Source organism: Atta colombica, unplaced genomic scaffold, assembly GCF_001594045.1.
Source record: "Atta colombica isolate Treedump-2 unplaced genomic scaffold, Acol1.0 scaffold210, whole genome shotgun sequence".
Taxonomy (NCBI): Eukaryota; Metazoa; Arthropoda; class Insecta; order Hymenoptera; family Formicidae; genus Atta; species Atta colombica.
In genome coordinates this window covers 2653517-2672193 of record NW_017259306.1, presented here as the reverse complement: position 1 = coordinate 2672193, position 18677 = coordinate 2653517, and the positions used below count along the sequence as shown (strand labels likewise).

At 38.2% G+C, this 18677-nt stretch overlaps 1 protein-coding gene across 2 annotated transcripts in view; it reads right to left on the bottom strand.

Moving 5' to 3' along the window:
* The window catches only part of LOC108687701 (probable serine/threonine-protein kinase DDB_G0267686), a 105838-nt gene that overhangs the window by 56131 nt on the left and 31030 nt on the right, over positions 1 to 18677 (bottom strand). The window contains exons 1-2 of one of the 2 annotated variants that reach the window (XM_018193620.1): positions 13107 to 13125; positions 1390 to 1625 (exon numbers count right to left, since the gene is read on the bottom strand). In XM_018193620.1, the coding sequence (XP_018049109.1) occupies positions 1390 to 1625; positions 13107 to 13116 (246 nt within the window). In that variant the 5' untranslated portion in view covers positions 13117 to 13125. Of the gene's footprint in view, positions 1 to 1389; positions 1626 to 13106; positions 13126 to 18677 lie in introns of those variants that run through there. The other variant, XM_018193619.1, reaches the window with a different exon arrangement.

Genomic DNA, 18677 nt, shown 5'->3' with positions numbered 1-18677 from the left:
TATATATATACACACCTACATTTCGAATGAGTCTTGCTTGGTGTGACCGATACGTATAACCAAGTCTCGATAGAGAAAATACGCAAAGACATGACAACTATAGCGAGCAAGAAAGCCTCGAAATTAAAGCGATCGTTCTCTTTCAATTCTCTTGTAATTAATCATCATTTGATTATAATAGCTGCATAAAATATACGTTGTTGAATAAAATAGCAATATAAATCAAATAAATAATTAATATCAATTTCCACATAAATATTTTGTATATGAAATCTTAGCATTTTTTTTTCCTTTTAATGGCTGCGTTCAGCTTTGTAACTGTTGTAAAATTCTTTAATAAGATTGATTTTGTCGTCAGTACCTTACGGGATTCAAATGTATAATAAGGTAATCATAAAAAAAAGAGAATATCTCGTAACAAAAAATTGAGTTACATATGAGATACATGGTTTTTCATACTGTAAATTTTTTCGCATATTCTCTTTATTTTTTTCTAAATAATCTCAAACGAGAAAGATTAATCTTCCTCCATTCTTACTCATCGATTCTTTCAATTCGGTTCTAGTGGATTACGGATGCCAAAAGTTATAAGTCATTATAAAGCTTGCCGGACGGGAGATTAATTTCTCGAGTTGCTACTATTCCTCAGAGAATACTATCTTTCCTATTTGTATAGCCTGCGGACCTGAGCTACGAGAAATTCTTGCACGTCATGAATCGAGTGTTCTTTTTACCAATGATGATTAATTTTTTACTATCGCAGCTCTAAGCATCGCTAAACAATCGTCAAAGACAACCCTTTTTTTTCTTTCTTCTTTTAGTCAAGTCGTTTACAGAAGCGCCCTGCCGGTCAACGGATGTCAACGGCGGGATGACACTGCGGCTTTCGACGCGGTTGACATAGTTGCTGCATGGTTAGCTTTGAACGGGACTCTCCGTGTATAACGTGTCCGGGCTACCGCTCGAAGTACAGGAGCGATGGACTCTCTCGTCGAGGATATCTCCCGAGACTAGCGCACGTGTTCCGAAGTGGTACGCGAACGCTCAAACACTCCACTTTACGGAAGAAGTCAAGCGGGTCTCTCTCTTTCAAAAAATTTGTACGACAAATCTCGCGTCCTCGCGGCGACTCGCGTCCTTCTCGTTGGAAGAAAGAAAAAAGAAGGAAAAAAAAAAATAAATAAAAATTCCGAACGACGTTCAATCACGCTACGTCAATACAGTAAGGCGAATGTCGTGTTTGCCTACGTACGTAGAAGTTTTGTGTACCGTGTCAAAATTTCATTCCATCGTAGACTTTTTCAAAAGTGGGTAATCAGAGATGAAAAAGCAAAAGTACGATTCAAAGTAGAGATATTAGATGTTTAATTATAAAAAGGTTTTACTTACTTGAGTAGTATCGAGACCATTCTGGTTTTGTCGCCTCCTACCACGTGGAGGTCTGGGGGTTGCCGCACCGGACAGATGGGTGCCCTGAGGGCTTCCCCCCCTGGCGTCGACCGCTGTGTTTGCTGCCAGGGTGGCCCCGTCGTTGTTTTCCGTGTACGTACCTAAATCCGCCGCCTCTCCACGGTCGCCACCACGTGGTCCTGTGCCCGTGGACACGTTCTCGCCCGACACCTCACCTGAAAACGAACACACACGAGGGGATATATCAAATTTCGATCCGCTTTTAAAAAGTATTAAGCGCGCGCGAGATCTTCGTCCCTATATGTAATACGCATCTTAGTCCGCTCGGTTTTATTAAGTTTTATGAAAGATTAAACCACATATTTCCAAGACACAAGACGCGATTTTAAGAAGCTATTAAGAGATTTCAAACGATCAGATGGTCATTTCAATGACCAGAGCAATGACCCTGGTAGAGCACGCTCAACCCCAAATTTAGACTTTTGACAAGAAGATAAATTCGCCGTATTTCAACTACATTTGTGTCTCCTCAGGATGGCTCGAGTTTCGTAATAATGTGGCGCGGCGGTCCTCGCATCTTGCGTCGTAAAGCTTTCTGAACATCTTGCCGTGTAAACGGCGTCTTTCGACACAGAGGAAATTTAGAATGAAATACGTTAAGAGAAAGAGGGATAATCGTATAGGACACGATTGCACACGGTGGCAATGCTAGCCATTCGCACGCGAGATTTACGCTCAATAAATGGCCTCCTGGCGCCATTATCTTCTTGATCAGAGACGCGTATCTATGGACGTAGAGACGAAAAACAGCGTAAAGGTGCGGAGAACGAAGAAAACCAACGGGAGAATCGAGGAGGTCACTGTCCACTGCGACTACCTAACATATCCAATAAATTCTTGTCATCGTTAAACGCCTGGAATTTTATGGAGGTAGTAACTCGTCCGTACCGCCGAATTTACCGGCTGATACGATCGGCCGCGATTAATGCAGCGATGATGCCAGCAACGGTGTCAGCAACGGTGCCAGGAAAAGATACGAGAACTTTGTATTTCTTTTCTTTTGCTCTTTTTGCGCGATATTTTACACTGATATTTTCATTCCAACAAATCTTCCTTGAGTGCAATTATAATTTCATGTGGCGTTTCGTCATATCAACAATTGTCCGTGACAAATATTTCTTAGATTTCTCAATTAAATATTATTAACCATTTTCCATAATAAAGTATAAGAGATTCTCAGTTAATTGATTCGCGCTTGTCAGATTTTTCAAAAAAAAGATATCCACAATGACGGAAAACAAGTGTGTATTAATCGTACCTGTACACAAATATTCTCGTAATAAAATCGACAACATCGGAAGTACACAAACGGATACTGCGATTATTTTTATAATGCGTCAAGTTAGCTCCTCCAACAGGCTCCTCAGCTTGGTTACTATCTCGGATTATATTCTACAATCCGGTTGTAGAAACGGCTTCGCGGCGTCGAGCGGAATACGGAGGGTAGCGATCGTAAAAGCCACTTCTATGACACTCACTGCCAAATGTCTTCATTATTTCGAGTTAAAATATTTACAGCTGCTCATAAAAATTCCATTAAGCAATGTTTGCTAGTAGGAAAACCATCGCCCTCCAAGAAGTGAGGCTTCGAAGATGCTTTCGACGCACCTCGTCATAAATGACATCCAAATATAGTTATAAAATTGGAAAGTATGCGGGCAACAAACATTATGTACGCATCGTGACGAATTCGCCATTAACAAGAACGATATAACGGTACATTAGACGACACATTCGATGGAAGGTTTTTGGAATATAACTTAATCAATTTTAAATTAATTTCCATGAACATCGTTGGCTGGAATGATTTGTGGACTGCTAAAGATTTTATATCCTCTTAATTACACAGTAAAACGGAGGAAATGTAAAATACATTCGATGAAAACTATAACTACAATTTAACTTTATTAAGTTGTTGAAATCATAACGTACCAGAGAAATATAAATCTCGAATTTCTTGAATATAAATTCCTATTTAACAGAAATAAGAAGTATAAGAAGAATATATTGACTATTATTTATCTCTTGGCGGATTCTATAATCATCGCGTTTCCGCGTAACAAGATTTTTTTTCACATTTTCTCACGATTTTTTTTGCGAGTTGGCGGTAGCGCTTCGATGCACAAACATCGTAACTTCAGGAACTTCCAAAGCAGGGAGTCATTGTTTAAAGATCATCCGCGTCTTGTTGTCTAACTTTGGCTTAACGATATTTACATAGTGGTGCAAAAATGATATGCAGCTGCACTCGTGGGATTAGTTAAGATTCGAACTGAGAGATAGAAATATACAGAAGAGTGTCTCTTCAGTTTTGCACAATTTTGTCACAAAAAAATACAAATATGTTATAAAACAATATAATAAAGTTAAACAACGGAATGAGATTTTCTGTAAAAATCTGATAAGGCGATGGCCAAATAATGTTATACAGATTTAGCTTAACTTTAAATATTTTATATTTACTCCGCCCCCACAAATTTATGAGCAAGTGGTACGATATATTACGCAATATTTAAGTATTTATGAGAAAAGAAAACAGATAAAATTAATGAATTTTGGCTTAAATCATTTTATTTTTTTCTTATACCTTCTTGCGAGTCAAACATTAATTGAGTTGTTAAATTTTCAAATGCGAGTTTAAAAGAGAGATTATAAGAAATTATGAAGAGATTATAAGGAATTTTGAAAAGAATTTGAATTAATATTTTTTTCAGTAATATATTGCTAAATATATTATTGCACTACATTTATCGTTTAAAAATATTACAGCTGAATAGTTTGCAATAAATAATATTCCCTGGAAAAGTCTGTCTGAAGATTTCGTTGCGTGCAAACGAGGGATGTTAACAGCAGCGAAATACCTATGGAATACTAAGAGCTACGTAAAGTCCGAGTGTGAAATATCGTAACGACGTGTTAAAACGAACTAATGTGCAGCGCACGTATCTCCCATGACACACCCGCTTCGTAAAGTCCGCGCTTCGAGGTTGCATTCGCCAATGCAACGAAGATGCGACGCTTAAATCGCGACACTTTGACGTCAAGGACAAAGCGATCAATTTATAAATTAAAAAAATAACAGACAAAATTCAAAACTTCTTTTCCCTTCTATTTCTCACGTCAGTATTTTTAGTTCAATTGCGATGTTATACATTTGGCAGAAAACAGAAAGTATAACGTGGAAAAGTGCGTGGGAAAGAAAGCGATGACAACCCGCTGCCGCACAAAAACAGTAGCTCGCTTCTTGATCTCATCCGATATATCACGTATCTTGAGATACGCGTGTAATTTACCGGTTTTAGTAAAGCTGCTTGGATAACTATTTCGTTCCTGGGCGAGACAGGTTTCCACGAGAAAGAAAGCCATCGGAAGACATTGAGATGGAACACCAGGAACTTATAGTAATCGCGTACAGCATAGTCATAAATTATCCAACGCGACCATGACTAAAATGAATTGACCTTCGAGGTCGCGTACGAAGTGCCGTCGCGTCGGGAATAAAACCGGCGGCCTCTCCATTGGACCGCTGTTAATTATTCCGGTGTTAAGACTTTAAGAAATTTCACCGAGCTGGGAATTTTTCCACGATCTCGTGGACGAGATTAGAAGCGGACCGGGCAAGTTGCGTAATATATCACACGATATAGGAATCGATCCAGCATCCATCTCCGGCACACAGCGGAAAACGACAATAGGACAACGCTTCCGCGCGACGCATTGTTCAAGGAATGACCTAAAGGAATGACCTAATTCATCAGCGTAAGTTCTCATACACTGTGAATTAACATATTTAATTGAAAAGTCGAGATACGAGCGGAAAAACACTGACTAGCAATAGTGTACTAAACTACATTGATAAAATTTAACGGACATTAAATTGTTTTTTAGTGTCTCGACATATTATTGATCAAATATGATAAAAATTGTCATTTGTGAAGAGCATTACGCTCCATTACACAGATAATAGATCTGTTTTTTATTGCTGCACTCTGAACCGGTGCAATAAGTTGAAGTGAAACAAATGTATATTTATTTCACTTCAACTTATTGCACTGTGTGTACCAGTTCAGAAAGTGCAACAATAAAAAACAGAAAACACGTAATATTTCAGAGAGAAAGAATTTAGTAAGTACTGCATCCGCTACTCAAAGTCGATGCTATTCAACTTTCCCCTTCATGCTCTTTTCCTTTTATAATATTACCTACCATAACAACGATAGATCGAGTCTCACGAGTTTTCGATCCACTGAAAGCCGGATGCGGGCGCATACACGGCGTTTCTTCCGCTCACAGCCTAGCTGGCCTCAGCAAGGCTGGCCCACCAGGCCCACCAGGCCCCACCAGGCCCATTACCCACATTCACTGCGCTCGTACTGAAGCGAAGCGAGTGGGTATTCGTGTGTGCATATATGCGTGAAGTATACGTGTGTACGCACGTCGTGTACGGACGCGTACGTCCGCATCCGGGGTCGGCCCGACGCTTAATGAACGATCAAACCCGGTTCTACGCGTCGCGCGGCGCGTAGCCCATCATTACGAACTATTGCAGCGAGGAACCTCGCCATTCCTTTTTGTCCTCTCCATTTTCATATGCCTGACTTTTTCCCCGCGACCTCGCATAGCTGCTGAATGAAAGATGATTCTATTTTTCCGCCACGTGCGCGAATCATCTCCGGGATCTTGGCAATCCTGCTGAGTCAAGCGAATTCAATAGTACCGCGAACGATCTCATCTCGTTTGCGAAATGAAAAAAAACGCTGGAAATTTTCTTTTCTGCCGTTAATGAAATATGTGTTGTGCATTCAATGGAAACATGTCATAGCTCTGAATAATTACAATTTTGTAATGAGAATTGCAAAATTATAATTATTAAGTATTTTTAATCTTTGATTAGAGAAACTAGACATTACAATAACATTACCGCGCAATTCACTTCTCCAATAATTAAATTAATCAATTCAATCAAATAATTTATCTCCTTTGACAAAAATTTATGTTAATAATATAAAATTATTTCAGAAGAAATGATAATCAGTTATCGTTCTGAAAAGCATGCAAAGATCATAACGTACGTAACATATTATACATTATCGTCATCATTAATTATTACTAGTTTATCGCAATGCTTTATTATCTAATTTATAGCTCATAATAGATAATTGTTACGATGATTGTAATTGACTTCAACGACCTTTAAAGATTGTAAGTGACAAAAGTTCAAAAGAAATCAAAATTATCAAAGCGATACACCGCCGCGGTTTAATATTGACTTTTGCTGGATTAAATTTTTTTACATTCGCTGAAAGTTGTGTGTAACTAGACCAAGAGTTACATAAGATAATTTAAGTTATATAATAGTCACTTCGAAGCAAGTAACTGTTAATGAAAAACTCTTGGAGCAACTCTTTTTTCTTTCACATTATAAAAAAATAAATAAATAAAAGTTATATTACATCATGTCTCATCAAAAATGAAATAATTTTCTAAAAATAAAATAATAAATTTATCAGGTAGATCTAGTTGAGAAAATAAAGCGCATACGAATACCTTTAAAAAGTATCATATCATATAAAATCGCTATCTTTCATTGTATTAAGATGGTCCTCCATAACTTCTACATATATTACGACAAGGATAATACTTGCCGTCCATGACGACCTTTAAAGGCCGGATCGACGCGGCGAAGAGAGCGCGAGAGAGCGAGAAGAGGCAGGAAGAGATTACTGTCGCGGCGTTAACACGATCAACGCCGTCAGCAACCACGCGGTCGTTGCTGGATCTCCTCTCGGCCGCTGTAAACCCACCGTAAGTTATGCGCGACCGGGAGGGCCGTCTTGCGCGCCATTAAAGCGGGTTATGCCCATTTCAAGTGGAAAATCATAAGCACCGCAAATACGCCGTCATTACTGCAGACGCGCGCTGCGAGCTCGCCACTTACTTTGTAATCATGACTAATGCATAATGTAGTAGCGACCGTGCCGCACACGCTTCTCACTCTCATCTATGCACGCGACTCCGTGTGCACGCGTGCGTATATACACCTACGCGTACGCGATCTCGTCGGCTCGGCAGTTACGCGAGCAGGGTGTCTCTTGGATACCAAGATGGGGCGATGGTACCCTCCGTGAAAAGCGAAAAGTATTTAAAGGGAAAGAACGTGCTTGCCACGATGCTATCATGCGGAATTGGATCTTGCGATATAATATGAACCAAGGACGGAAACGTAATCGTTACGTGACACACATAAAATTCCAACGTTAAGCCATTTGGCGATGACCGAGGACGATCGCCGAGGACATTGCCAATTCATTGCTGAATTTGATTTCTGTACGATGCACATATGCGTGTCTTAATTAAACATAAGGAAGAAATTACTGTAAGGTCAGGTGCATATAAAGTAACCCCTAAATTATCAATATCTATATTATTGCACAAATATTAGTGATCATCTGAAGGCTATACTGAGTCTACTAGTTATAAATTGTTTAAAGAAGACATTATTAATATTGTAGAAAAAATAATAATATAATAGAAAATAATAATATAATATCTAGTGACCGATTAAGAATCGTATAAAAGATAGAAGAATCTCTTATTGTAGTGATGTAAGAAAGAGAACTTTTCCTCTCGTTCGTCGAGTCTGTCCATCGATAACGGCCGCGGCTTCTAGTGAAACCATGTCTTTGTCCCTTCGATGCGTAACCTTGGTCGTGCAGAGAATGGTCGAAACAGCTGTTTCAAGTGGGAGGCCTCTCGCGAAACACAATGGCGTTCACGTGAGGCGCAAGCGTTTATTAGCCGACGCGGCTGGGGGGAGAACGAGAGGACGTAGCGATTTATAACCAGCAACATAAGTAGCAGCGGCATCAGCAACGGCCAAGAGACGGCAATAGCTGGACTCACCATAGTGTGGCCCGAAGGTCGCGTGACGTCGATACGATTGCGTCTTATTAGGAGTCACCGTGTGTTCGACTTTACGTAGGAACGCGATGCTTGTGCGCCGACGCATTCCTGCAACTAATTAGCTCCAGTTGTATTTGTCGGAACATTTGCGTGCAGCGCTTCTCTCTGGAGAAAAGATCCATACGCTTTTTAGACTCTTCTTCATCTTCTCTCATCTAGTTGCGCGTTTTCACTTTTATTACGCTACGTTGTACACTTTAGTGTGATTTATAAATCCAATTTCCTCTCAGCATCTCGTCATCCTAAGCCTTCCTGCCATTTCTTTTTCCTTCTATTTTTTTCAGAAGAAATCCGCTTGAAAAATAATGGATATTAGATTTATGTAAAATACTTTCTTGTTCCGTATATATAGACGGAAATAAAATTTTCAACAGCTGCAGCTAATCATTGTTTGTTGAAAGTATATAAGTATATAATTAGCAAAAGAATTTATCACGAGTCACAAATTTTTGTGACTCGTAATGTTTACAGCTAGAATTAAAATTGGCCTAAAATCTAGGTAATATCCATACATTAGAATTGAAATTTGACTATCACAAATTCTTCCTGCTCTAATCTTTTTTTGTCTATAAGCATGCCTAAATTATATTTCACGTGGAACAGTGAAAAACGGTGTTTTCTTTAATAACTTCCTGGCAGGAAACTAGTATTTATACATATATACGTCATTTCTATTTGTCGATGCGTGCAAACGCTTATTTCACAACCAGAAAATTTTTAATACGATTTCCACGGAGAGTCACGTACACGCACGTATTACACTGTACCTTTTATCTCCTGTTTTTACGATCCACCTATACGTTTCCCCCTTCTTGTCTCCCTTAATGCACAGTGCATAGTCTTTTATGGTCGCTCGTCAAGACATCGCGACGTGGTGACACTGTACGTCCGTCAGGATCGCGCACCTGCAAGGAGGTCAGGTTGCGCGACATTACACTCGGCCGCGAAAGCCTCTATTGAGAGGATGGCAGATGGATATACGCTAACATTAATTTATATGCGTAGAGTAATATTTCTTCAAACTACTATTTTCATATTAGATAATTCTCAACTTGGATTCATAAGTGTAACTTTTTTAACTTTTTTACGTAAACAATTGAAATCCTCATAATTTCCTTACATTTTATACTATACATATATTCGATGATTTGAAAAGGACAGATGTTAATTTATGAGATCGCGACTCATTAATCTTTTTTTAAGGTTTTCTTTTAAAGTTTATATCATTAAATTTTATGTTAATAAAAAATTTCGTTTTACGAATCATTAAAAAATATCAAGAGTATATATAGAGAGAGGGGAGGACTTGATGCTTCCTCGCAATTCCCTGAATTTCTAGCTGGTTCTCGCGTTCCCTTCGAAGTCAGAGCATCCGACGAGGACCCAGAGACTTGGGGTACAAGAAGAAGATATTCTTCCTGCGGTTCGCCGCTTGTTCCGCCGGTGGCAACGACGGCGAGCGGTGACCTCCGTACCCCATGAGAGGAAGAAAGACAGAAGCACCTGAGAAGAGAGCACACATCGAGAAAGGGGCGAGAAGGACAAGAGAAGAAAGAAGAGAAAGAGAGAAGGAGTAAAGGTGCGTTCCTGCGTGACGTAGCTTTCGCAGGCCATCACGCATATGTTACCCTCCGCGAGGGACACGTACGCGCTTACAATACGATCCGCGGGGTCATTCCACCGAGTCCTCTCGAACACCTCTTCAGCTTCACCGTCACCGCCATCGTCCCCGTTGTTATGAACTTTGTTCCACGTTCCTCATTCGCTATTTTCTCAATTGGCGTCCTCTCGAAAGCCATGTTTTTCCTAAATTGCACCCGCATGCACATCTTTAAATCTTGAAAAATATTGTTCTTTTTTCTTTCTCTAATTTTATTAAAATTGTAAAATTACACGAGAGTTACGCCCAATTTTACAATTTTATTAAAATTGTAAAATTGAGCGTAACTCTCGTGTAATTTTCGTCGAACAGAGAACGAACGATGCTTCGACATGACGAACCAAATAGAAATAGAATAGATTTTCATAAGGCTTTGTGATTTTCTCTTCTCTCTTCAAAAAAAATAACGTAAATAAACTTCGGAAATAAATTTTTAGTGTAAATGTATGCTGTTTCATACATAAAAAAATGAAAATATTCTTACATGCAAAGAAAAGTGCTTAGTTTTTCTCTTGCAATGAGAAGAATGCTTACATGATAAATTGAATTTACATGTCCAATAACATGATGCAAATCTTCCATTGCATCGAGTCGTACGTCTTGGCACCGTTTCTCTTCATAGCTCTCTGTCTTTTTTCTTCCCCGGTACGTTTAACAAGAGAACGAAGCAGGTTGCGGGCGGATGACAAACAAAGAGCACCGTGACCTCGTCGCCTTGTGCGTGAGGTGCGATTAGCGCCAACGACTCTCTCGCGCGTGCGAGCGAGCAAACGAGTGAGCAAGCGAGTCGTCGGGTCGGTCGCAAAAGATGTGGGAGGAAGGCAAAGAAAAGGAAGCATGCGCTGATGAAGAAAAGATAGACGAAGGAAGAAAGAAGTCGGGTACGTAAGCCGACCAAAGGTCGAGTGCTGACCACGAGTCATCTCGGTTGCGACAACTCGCGCTGTTGTTAACTTTTGCGTGTCACGCTTCCAACCTCGCTACGTTCTACAAAATGTAAACGTATCTTCCACGTGAAAATTCGAATTTTTCAAGAAAGATTGTCCAGGAATGTAGAAAGAATATTGCAAGAATACACACAAAACGGAAAGATATTAACACACACACACACACACACACACACACACACACACACACACAAAATATTTTTAATAATCTATATTAATGTCTTGGATTTATTTCCGAGAATCGATTAAAATCGCCTAAAGATATAAACGAACATTTTTAAAAGGCAGACAGGATAGGTCGCGCGCAGATGAAACACAAGACAACTACGTGCGCGATGAGCGATTAGTGTTAGATCTCACCTGCGAAGTCACAGAGAAGGTCAGAGCGTGACGATAGAAGAACAAGAAAAGAAGCAATGGACTGGAAGCAGGTACTTTACTCGATCAAAGATCGAGTCTCGCGTATAACTTGCCGTGGCATCGATAAACGAGTTCCCTATCGCTCCTTTCCATTTTCGCTCGTGGAGATGGCATCTCGCCATTACCGCCATATGGCGAATGAATGAGGCACATACGGGGAATTAACGTAAGAAGTTATTAACAAATGGATAGGTAACAAATAACAAGGCTATTAAATTCCTATTATTCCGCGTTAAGAAAATGTTTTGTTGATAAGCATATAGAAAGAAAGGAATGGAACTATAATGAGGCTAAAGGATGAACGGTTAAATGCAATCGAATTGTAGAGGCTACAAAGTCAAAGTTAGCTATACGATGTGACGGAAACCGCAAATCTATAGCGGTGATAATATCGTCTCTATCACGAGCGATTATGATCGTTAATTAACGCGCTCTCGCAGCATCATCAGTTTGATTTTTCTTCTCTCGTGCCAGCCGTATATACATGCCGCTAATTGCCACGTGACGCAGGTGACTGGAAGAACGGAACATCTCGACAATGAAGCTCAACAGGTTGCCAGCGGATCGCAGCGAACTCGACTACTACCGTATGAACGGCAATTAGCACGGGCGATTCTTTCACGTATAACATCACCGAGGAAAAAACTTGAGGAAACTCCTTGCACGAACGCATCTCCGCATCATGGAGAATCTAAATCACTTGATGGACCAAGTCCCACGACAAAAAGCGCAGTGATTTCGCAAACCAAGACGGAATAAATTAAGGCATTTCTAAGCGCATTGTTCATTGACATATTCTTCGTGCAACTGTCATCCCTTGATATTAAAGAGCCTGCAGTTTTATGCAGGCGAAACGATGGTCCGGAGAATTTTGCGGAGGACTATACGCTACCGAGTCTCGGCAAGCAGTTAACATTAGGCACGATGACGAAGAAGGCCAGGGACTCGGTGAGATGATAGCGAGCGCGTTCGCTGACGGTTCACATCGGTCACACCGCAGGTGACTCGTCGCTGTCGGAGTCTGGCCTCTGCCTGACTTACGTACCTGATTCTATCCAGTGTCCTTCTCCGTCATCTCTAATTCCCATTTTCTCCCTCGTGCAGAACGCAAGAGATATCCGCGAGCCGCGAGCTCTACCAAACAACGAAGCCTTGAATATCTTAGAATAATTATGTAGAAAAATTTTTCAAATCTTTCTTCTAAGAAAGCAGAATAAATCGTTATTCCTGTAACCGTTAATTTCGAAGAAGATATATTGCGCGTAGATACATAATTTCTGGTTACAAAAATTCTAAATTTTTGCGCAGAACACGAGAAATATGTAAACTATTGTTAATAAAAGAGCCAAGCTTTTTATGTATATGTGTATGAGAATTTTTATCTTTTTCTTGCATATCCTTGTTATAAATTCGCATCCACGCGATCGCTGATTACAGGCTGGATATATTGCGCGTATAAATTCCTAGTTGACACGGGAAAACGCTACGCGCTCCGCCGTTCGAACGTCGGTGAACGTCGCCGAAGGACCTGCGACCTCTGTAAAGTTAATGATACGCGCGAGTAGATGATCCTTATATAGAGAGCGGCGGCTATCCGCGTATGTGTGCTCGTCAGCACGCATCATTTCGAGTGATGTATTACTCACCGAGTGTCATCAGAAAACGGTTATGTGACCCTGGATAACTCCCGACGATCATACACTCGCGGCCACCTCGCGCGAATCACGCGTATTTCGCGTCGCCATCGAGTATACATTTCGCTTCGTCAGCGTTACCGCACAGTCGAATCACAATTGATGCGGCTTCGCGACTCGCGAGCAATCGCGCGCCAGCTCAACCCTGCGAGAGCTTTATCTATGTGCGCGAGAATAAATAAAGCCGAACGGTACAACGTGTGTCTTTCACATCTCGGGATTTTTATCATAGCATGAAGGAGTTGGGATATCGCCTTTAAAGCGACTCTTAACGAAGTCATAATACGCCGTAGCTATAGACAAAATACGTAACGGCAGTTGAATACCGATTCCCTTTATAATTTTACAATTCCCATTCGCGACTTTATCTATTATATTGTCTAGTTTATCTATTATATCTATTTTATCTATTATATTGTAATTAATGTTTCATTGATCATTAAAATAATGCGACAAAAAAAATATGGTATCTCTTGAAAAGAAGAATTTAGATACATAGAAGAGGATCTGGTTGCATTAATTCGACTGTAGTGAAAAATTAATCAGAATTTTATAACTAAATCCATTATAATTCGAGTTGAGATAATCAGATTTCCAGTCATAATAATGACCGAGATTTTGACTGATATAATCAGAATCTACTGCTCATTTATCTGCTTTTTGTTAATATCTTACAATATGATACGATCCAATTTATGAAACATGCATGCACTACAGTAATCTTCTCAATCATTTCTCTGCCAGGACAAATAAATATTTGTCAGCGTCTGAAAGAGAATTAAAATTCAGATGAGATAATAAAATGTCATGAATTTTTTTTCGAAAGAACATCGCTCTTCTTCTAGAAGAGAATTTCTCAGGTCGTGGCCATGTCCCGAAAAGCGTGACTGATCCCATCGATTACAGTTTCGTTCGACGATATCATAGCCTACTAATTAATCGCAAGCATGTCGCACGTACGTTTGCTTCTCGATGTAGGAGAATGTAGGTATAGTACGTGGTCGTAGAACGATGGACCACCCACGACAGGCCATATCGTCAGCAAACGCAAATTAGCGACTTATCGTATCACTGAGGTCGTTAAGCTTCTCAGCAGTTGAACTATGTGAAACTGAAACAATAGATTTCGTGATTACGGTTTAAAAACCGTCGATAATGACAGGGCTATGGACGCTTACAGAACTTCGTATATCCGCGAAGTACGAATTCTTTTTCCTGCTTCTACCTGTAGAGAGATGCTAAATTCCTTAAAATTATAGAAATTAATTCCTCAAAATGAATCTACGATATTATTTCTCTAATTTCCGCACTAAATAAAGACATAAGATTTTATCAGAGAGATTAAATTTCTTTCAAAAAATCATTATCATATAATGTCCCATTAACCTCTTCGTGAATATACTTGTCACACATCCGACATTCATATTTGATTAATCGAGACGTACCCACGATGCAAAAGGAAAAAGTTTACAAACTGAATGCTTCTGTAACGCGTGGGCGTGTAGATAACTGCAGAAGCGACTAAATCGATTTACTGTGTCGAAATCATATGGAAGTTGGTTCGTAAAATAAATCACGCGTAGTAAAGTGGAAAGACTGGTTTCTTTCGTAAGATTTCGGATACACCCGGTACAAAAGTTACCTGGAGCCAGGTCTCGAAATTCTCCCTGACCCGAGGAGAGAAGAGAGGTCCAAAGGTCGGCGGGCGAGGAATGTGTCGAGAGACCAGATTATACTTCGCTAATGAACTTCTGCGCCTTCAGCGTGCTCCAGGTAACGATGCCGAAGAAAATCAGAATCATCGCCTCGGTGCTTGTTTTCAAGGGTCGGACAAATAAAAGCTTAAGTGCGAGAGATTAACCAATAAGTTTTCGAATTCCAGCAATCTCTCAGTTTTATCTGCTTTCGCCCCCTCCCCCTCCCTCTTCTCCCCCCTCCGCTCCTCCCGTCGTATATGTGGAGACCTTTTTATCTTTTTCACGATATGAAAATGTGAAAGAAGAATTAGTAGAGCTATCGATAAATTCTTAATTATGAACTAAATCGATAAACTCGTAATTATGAAGTGAATAAAAAAAATGACAACTAGTAATAGATTATTTAAATCTTTCCTCTGCCTATTACTTACGTAAGAAATAAACGTAATGTTAGAAATCAATTTATAATAACAGATATTTTTAAGGTAATATTTTAAGGTAATTTTAACCTAAGCAAAATCATTCGTGCAAGTTACATAAACAAAAAGTTTTAGCGCAAATTTCTCATTTCAATAAGATGAAATGATCAAATGTCCGCTATGAAACAGATAAGTTTGATACCTGTTAATCAGCGAATTTCAACGCGATATAATCATCAATATTATTTTTAATTACTTCAATGATGCAAGTCTCATTATAGATACAGCAAAGATGCTTCATCAGATATAGATATCTAATGCTAGTGTGATCACATTTTGATATCAAGAGTTGATATTCATCGGAATGTATCAGTATGCAATTTAAATACATAACGTACTTAATGTCAATGAGAGAAATCAGCAATAGATCTAACATAAAATACATAAGCTTCATGAATGCAACAAAATTATTAAAATATTCATAACGTTTGAGGACACTCGAAAATTGAACACGAACACAGTATTTATCGAAATTTTAATATTCCTGTTTAATTCTCGAAATATTCTTCAAACATCTCAAACTTTTTAATATCACTTTATCCAAAAAAAGTAAAAAATACATTATTAAAACATTATTCCTTTTACTTATATCTTTTTGAATAGATCAAGCCCTTTTTAACATCCTAAGTATCTTCTGAGACTAAATAAAAATAAAAATAAAAATAATTTTGTGGCCCTAAAAATAAATCAAATATATGCGATAAAAAACATTGTGTGAAAACGGTTTATTCACATTCTTATCCGTTTGTGTTAAATTTTTTAACACAAACATATCTGAGTGTTAATTTAACATTTAATGATGATTATGTTGTTGATTATGGTGATTATGTTGTTTAAAGATTTTGTGTTAAATTGATATTCAATTATTATATAAATGACATTATTTAATTTATGTGTAAGTAAGTAAGTAAAATAAAAATGTGTTTTAAAATATAAATTCTAAGATGGATGAATAAAATATTTGTTAATTTAACATATCATAAATGCTAATTATATTTCCACAATTGTTTACAACTGTATTGTTTTTTTATCTTTCTATTTATCTCATGTTAAATGAACATAAAAATTTGAATGGATCGTTTTGGATATACAAAATATGTATTCGACATAAATTTTCGAACAGTGTATGTAAAATGTCTATATGAGCCTCCGTGGTTGTTAGTACAAAAAAGTCAAGTATTATATAATTTGTACTTGATTTTCATACTTAGGAGGACTTAAATCCAGAGGCGAAATGTGTGTAGTTAACTTTGTTGATAAGTATATTATAATTGTTCACAAATTATATTTTATGATCTCATAAATACATGTATATCATTTATGCACCAACAATGAGCGGAGGCTCATATAGATATTTTTACTTATATTCAGTCTTCAAGATTATTTATAAAAATCGTTGATCAACACAAGAGACAGAAAAGACAATGAGCGATTACATAACCTGGATTCTCTCTCGATGCTAGCAAGAAAAATCGTAGAGAATTTTCAGACGGCATTAGAGGCAAATGAAAGCCCGAGCAATTAAATTCTCACTGGAAGGCAGACATATGTTACTACATGTCTGACGCGACGGTCACGGTGATCGCGACCTCGAGATCGTTGATATCGCACATTACGCGACAAATCGTCGGCCTTCGTATGCGCAACACTCTGTCGTAACGAGAGATTTGCCGATTCGCCCATTGTATCGGTGCATCGAGCCGCGTTAACCGCGTTCCAAGGTCCCAATGACGTGGAATTTATTGCCAGGACGCGGACGTAAGCATCAGAGCTCGCGGGAAAAGAGATATGTTTATCGCTCAAGCGTTTCGTTGAGCAGATAAAATTGGGACGAATTATTTGTTACATTAGCAAAAAACATTAACCTTTAAAATGTAAATTATTAAAAAAATTTTTTTTGCTTCTATTTACAATTGTGAATCTCCAAAGTTGGAAAAATATAGACAATTTTAGCAACATATCAAGAGAGATTCATCGATTTAAAAAAAATTTTTTTTCAGTAAAAAAAGGGAATTTTTCTAACTTTGCTGTAGATTATTTTTAGAAAAATTTTTAGAAAAATTAAGTATAAAAGCTAAAGAAATTATATTATATTCTTTCCATGCGGATGATCTTTTTAATGAGAAAAAGATTCTTCGTCATGTAATGATACTCTATTCGCATTTTCTACTATTTTTGTCCTCTGCGAGAGGAAGCTACCGATCGAGAGGAGGAACATTTTCGCTCGCTTATCTCGTCACGATGATCTGCCGACGGATACCGCGTGCCTTGACACATAACAATGCATGCATGAATTAATAGTAGCCGTTGTTGCATTCGTATCTCTCCTCTCTACATGGAGATTTACATCTGTAGCGTGAATCTAGGAGGTGTTGTTGTACAAAATGACATCAACATCTCCGTTTCCTCAACTTTGTGTCATCACAAATTTATATTTTAAATTAATTGAAGAGATTAAAATTGAAAATTTAATTGTAGAAGTAAAACTTTTTAAAACATTGTTATAAAGATTCACTGAGAGAAATGATTTTGTTATAGGAACAAATCAAAGGAAAGCAAATGTGATATTGTTAAAAAAAACCGATCGATTTATTATGATTGCAAATTAATTCCTCAATGTAATAAATAATCAATAGCAGATAAGAGGCTCATATATATATATAAAAGTCGTAGACGTTTGCAGAATCTCAAATCGTAAGAAATTGACCAATTCTAGTCAAATATTCTCTCTACATTTGATTGGGCTTAGTCGGTTTCCTACGATTTAAGACTCCATCATCTACGAATTCTATGCAAACGAGCCTAAAGTCTATCCAAAAGATTGGTTAGATTCTATATAATTTGCTTCTGTTACTAACAATTGGTATAGCAGCAAACAACAACAAAATTTGTTGTCACATATTTATCGATCATCAGTTAAAGATACTGGCTTGCTAAATTAACAAATTGTGGTGTGATCAGTGGTATCAGAAACCATGTAAGAGTTATAGAATTTAACCGTGTATTTTCTTGTATATGAATTTCTTATATACAAAAGTAAAAATATTTTAAATAGCCAGTTCCATTTTTAACTGTCGCGTATTTATAAAATATTGAACTCTATTGAAATTCTCTACATTAGTTCGGCAGCGTATCGTATAACTTTTTCGCGAATCCGATGCATTAAATCTATCGCAAATTCCGCGAATAGAAACACTTTCCGCAAGTTATTAGAAGTAATTACCGTCTTGAAAAAGTGGCTAATACGGAATGAGAGAGATGGACGAGAGAAAAATAGAAAAAAGAGTAATGTCGTGCTTCATGACGAGAATTGAACCCGCTGAGAAAAGAGACAACGAGAGAAAAGG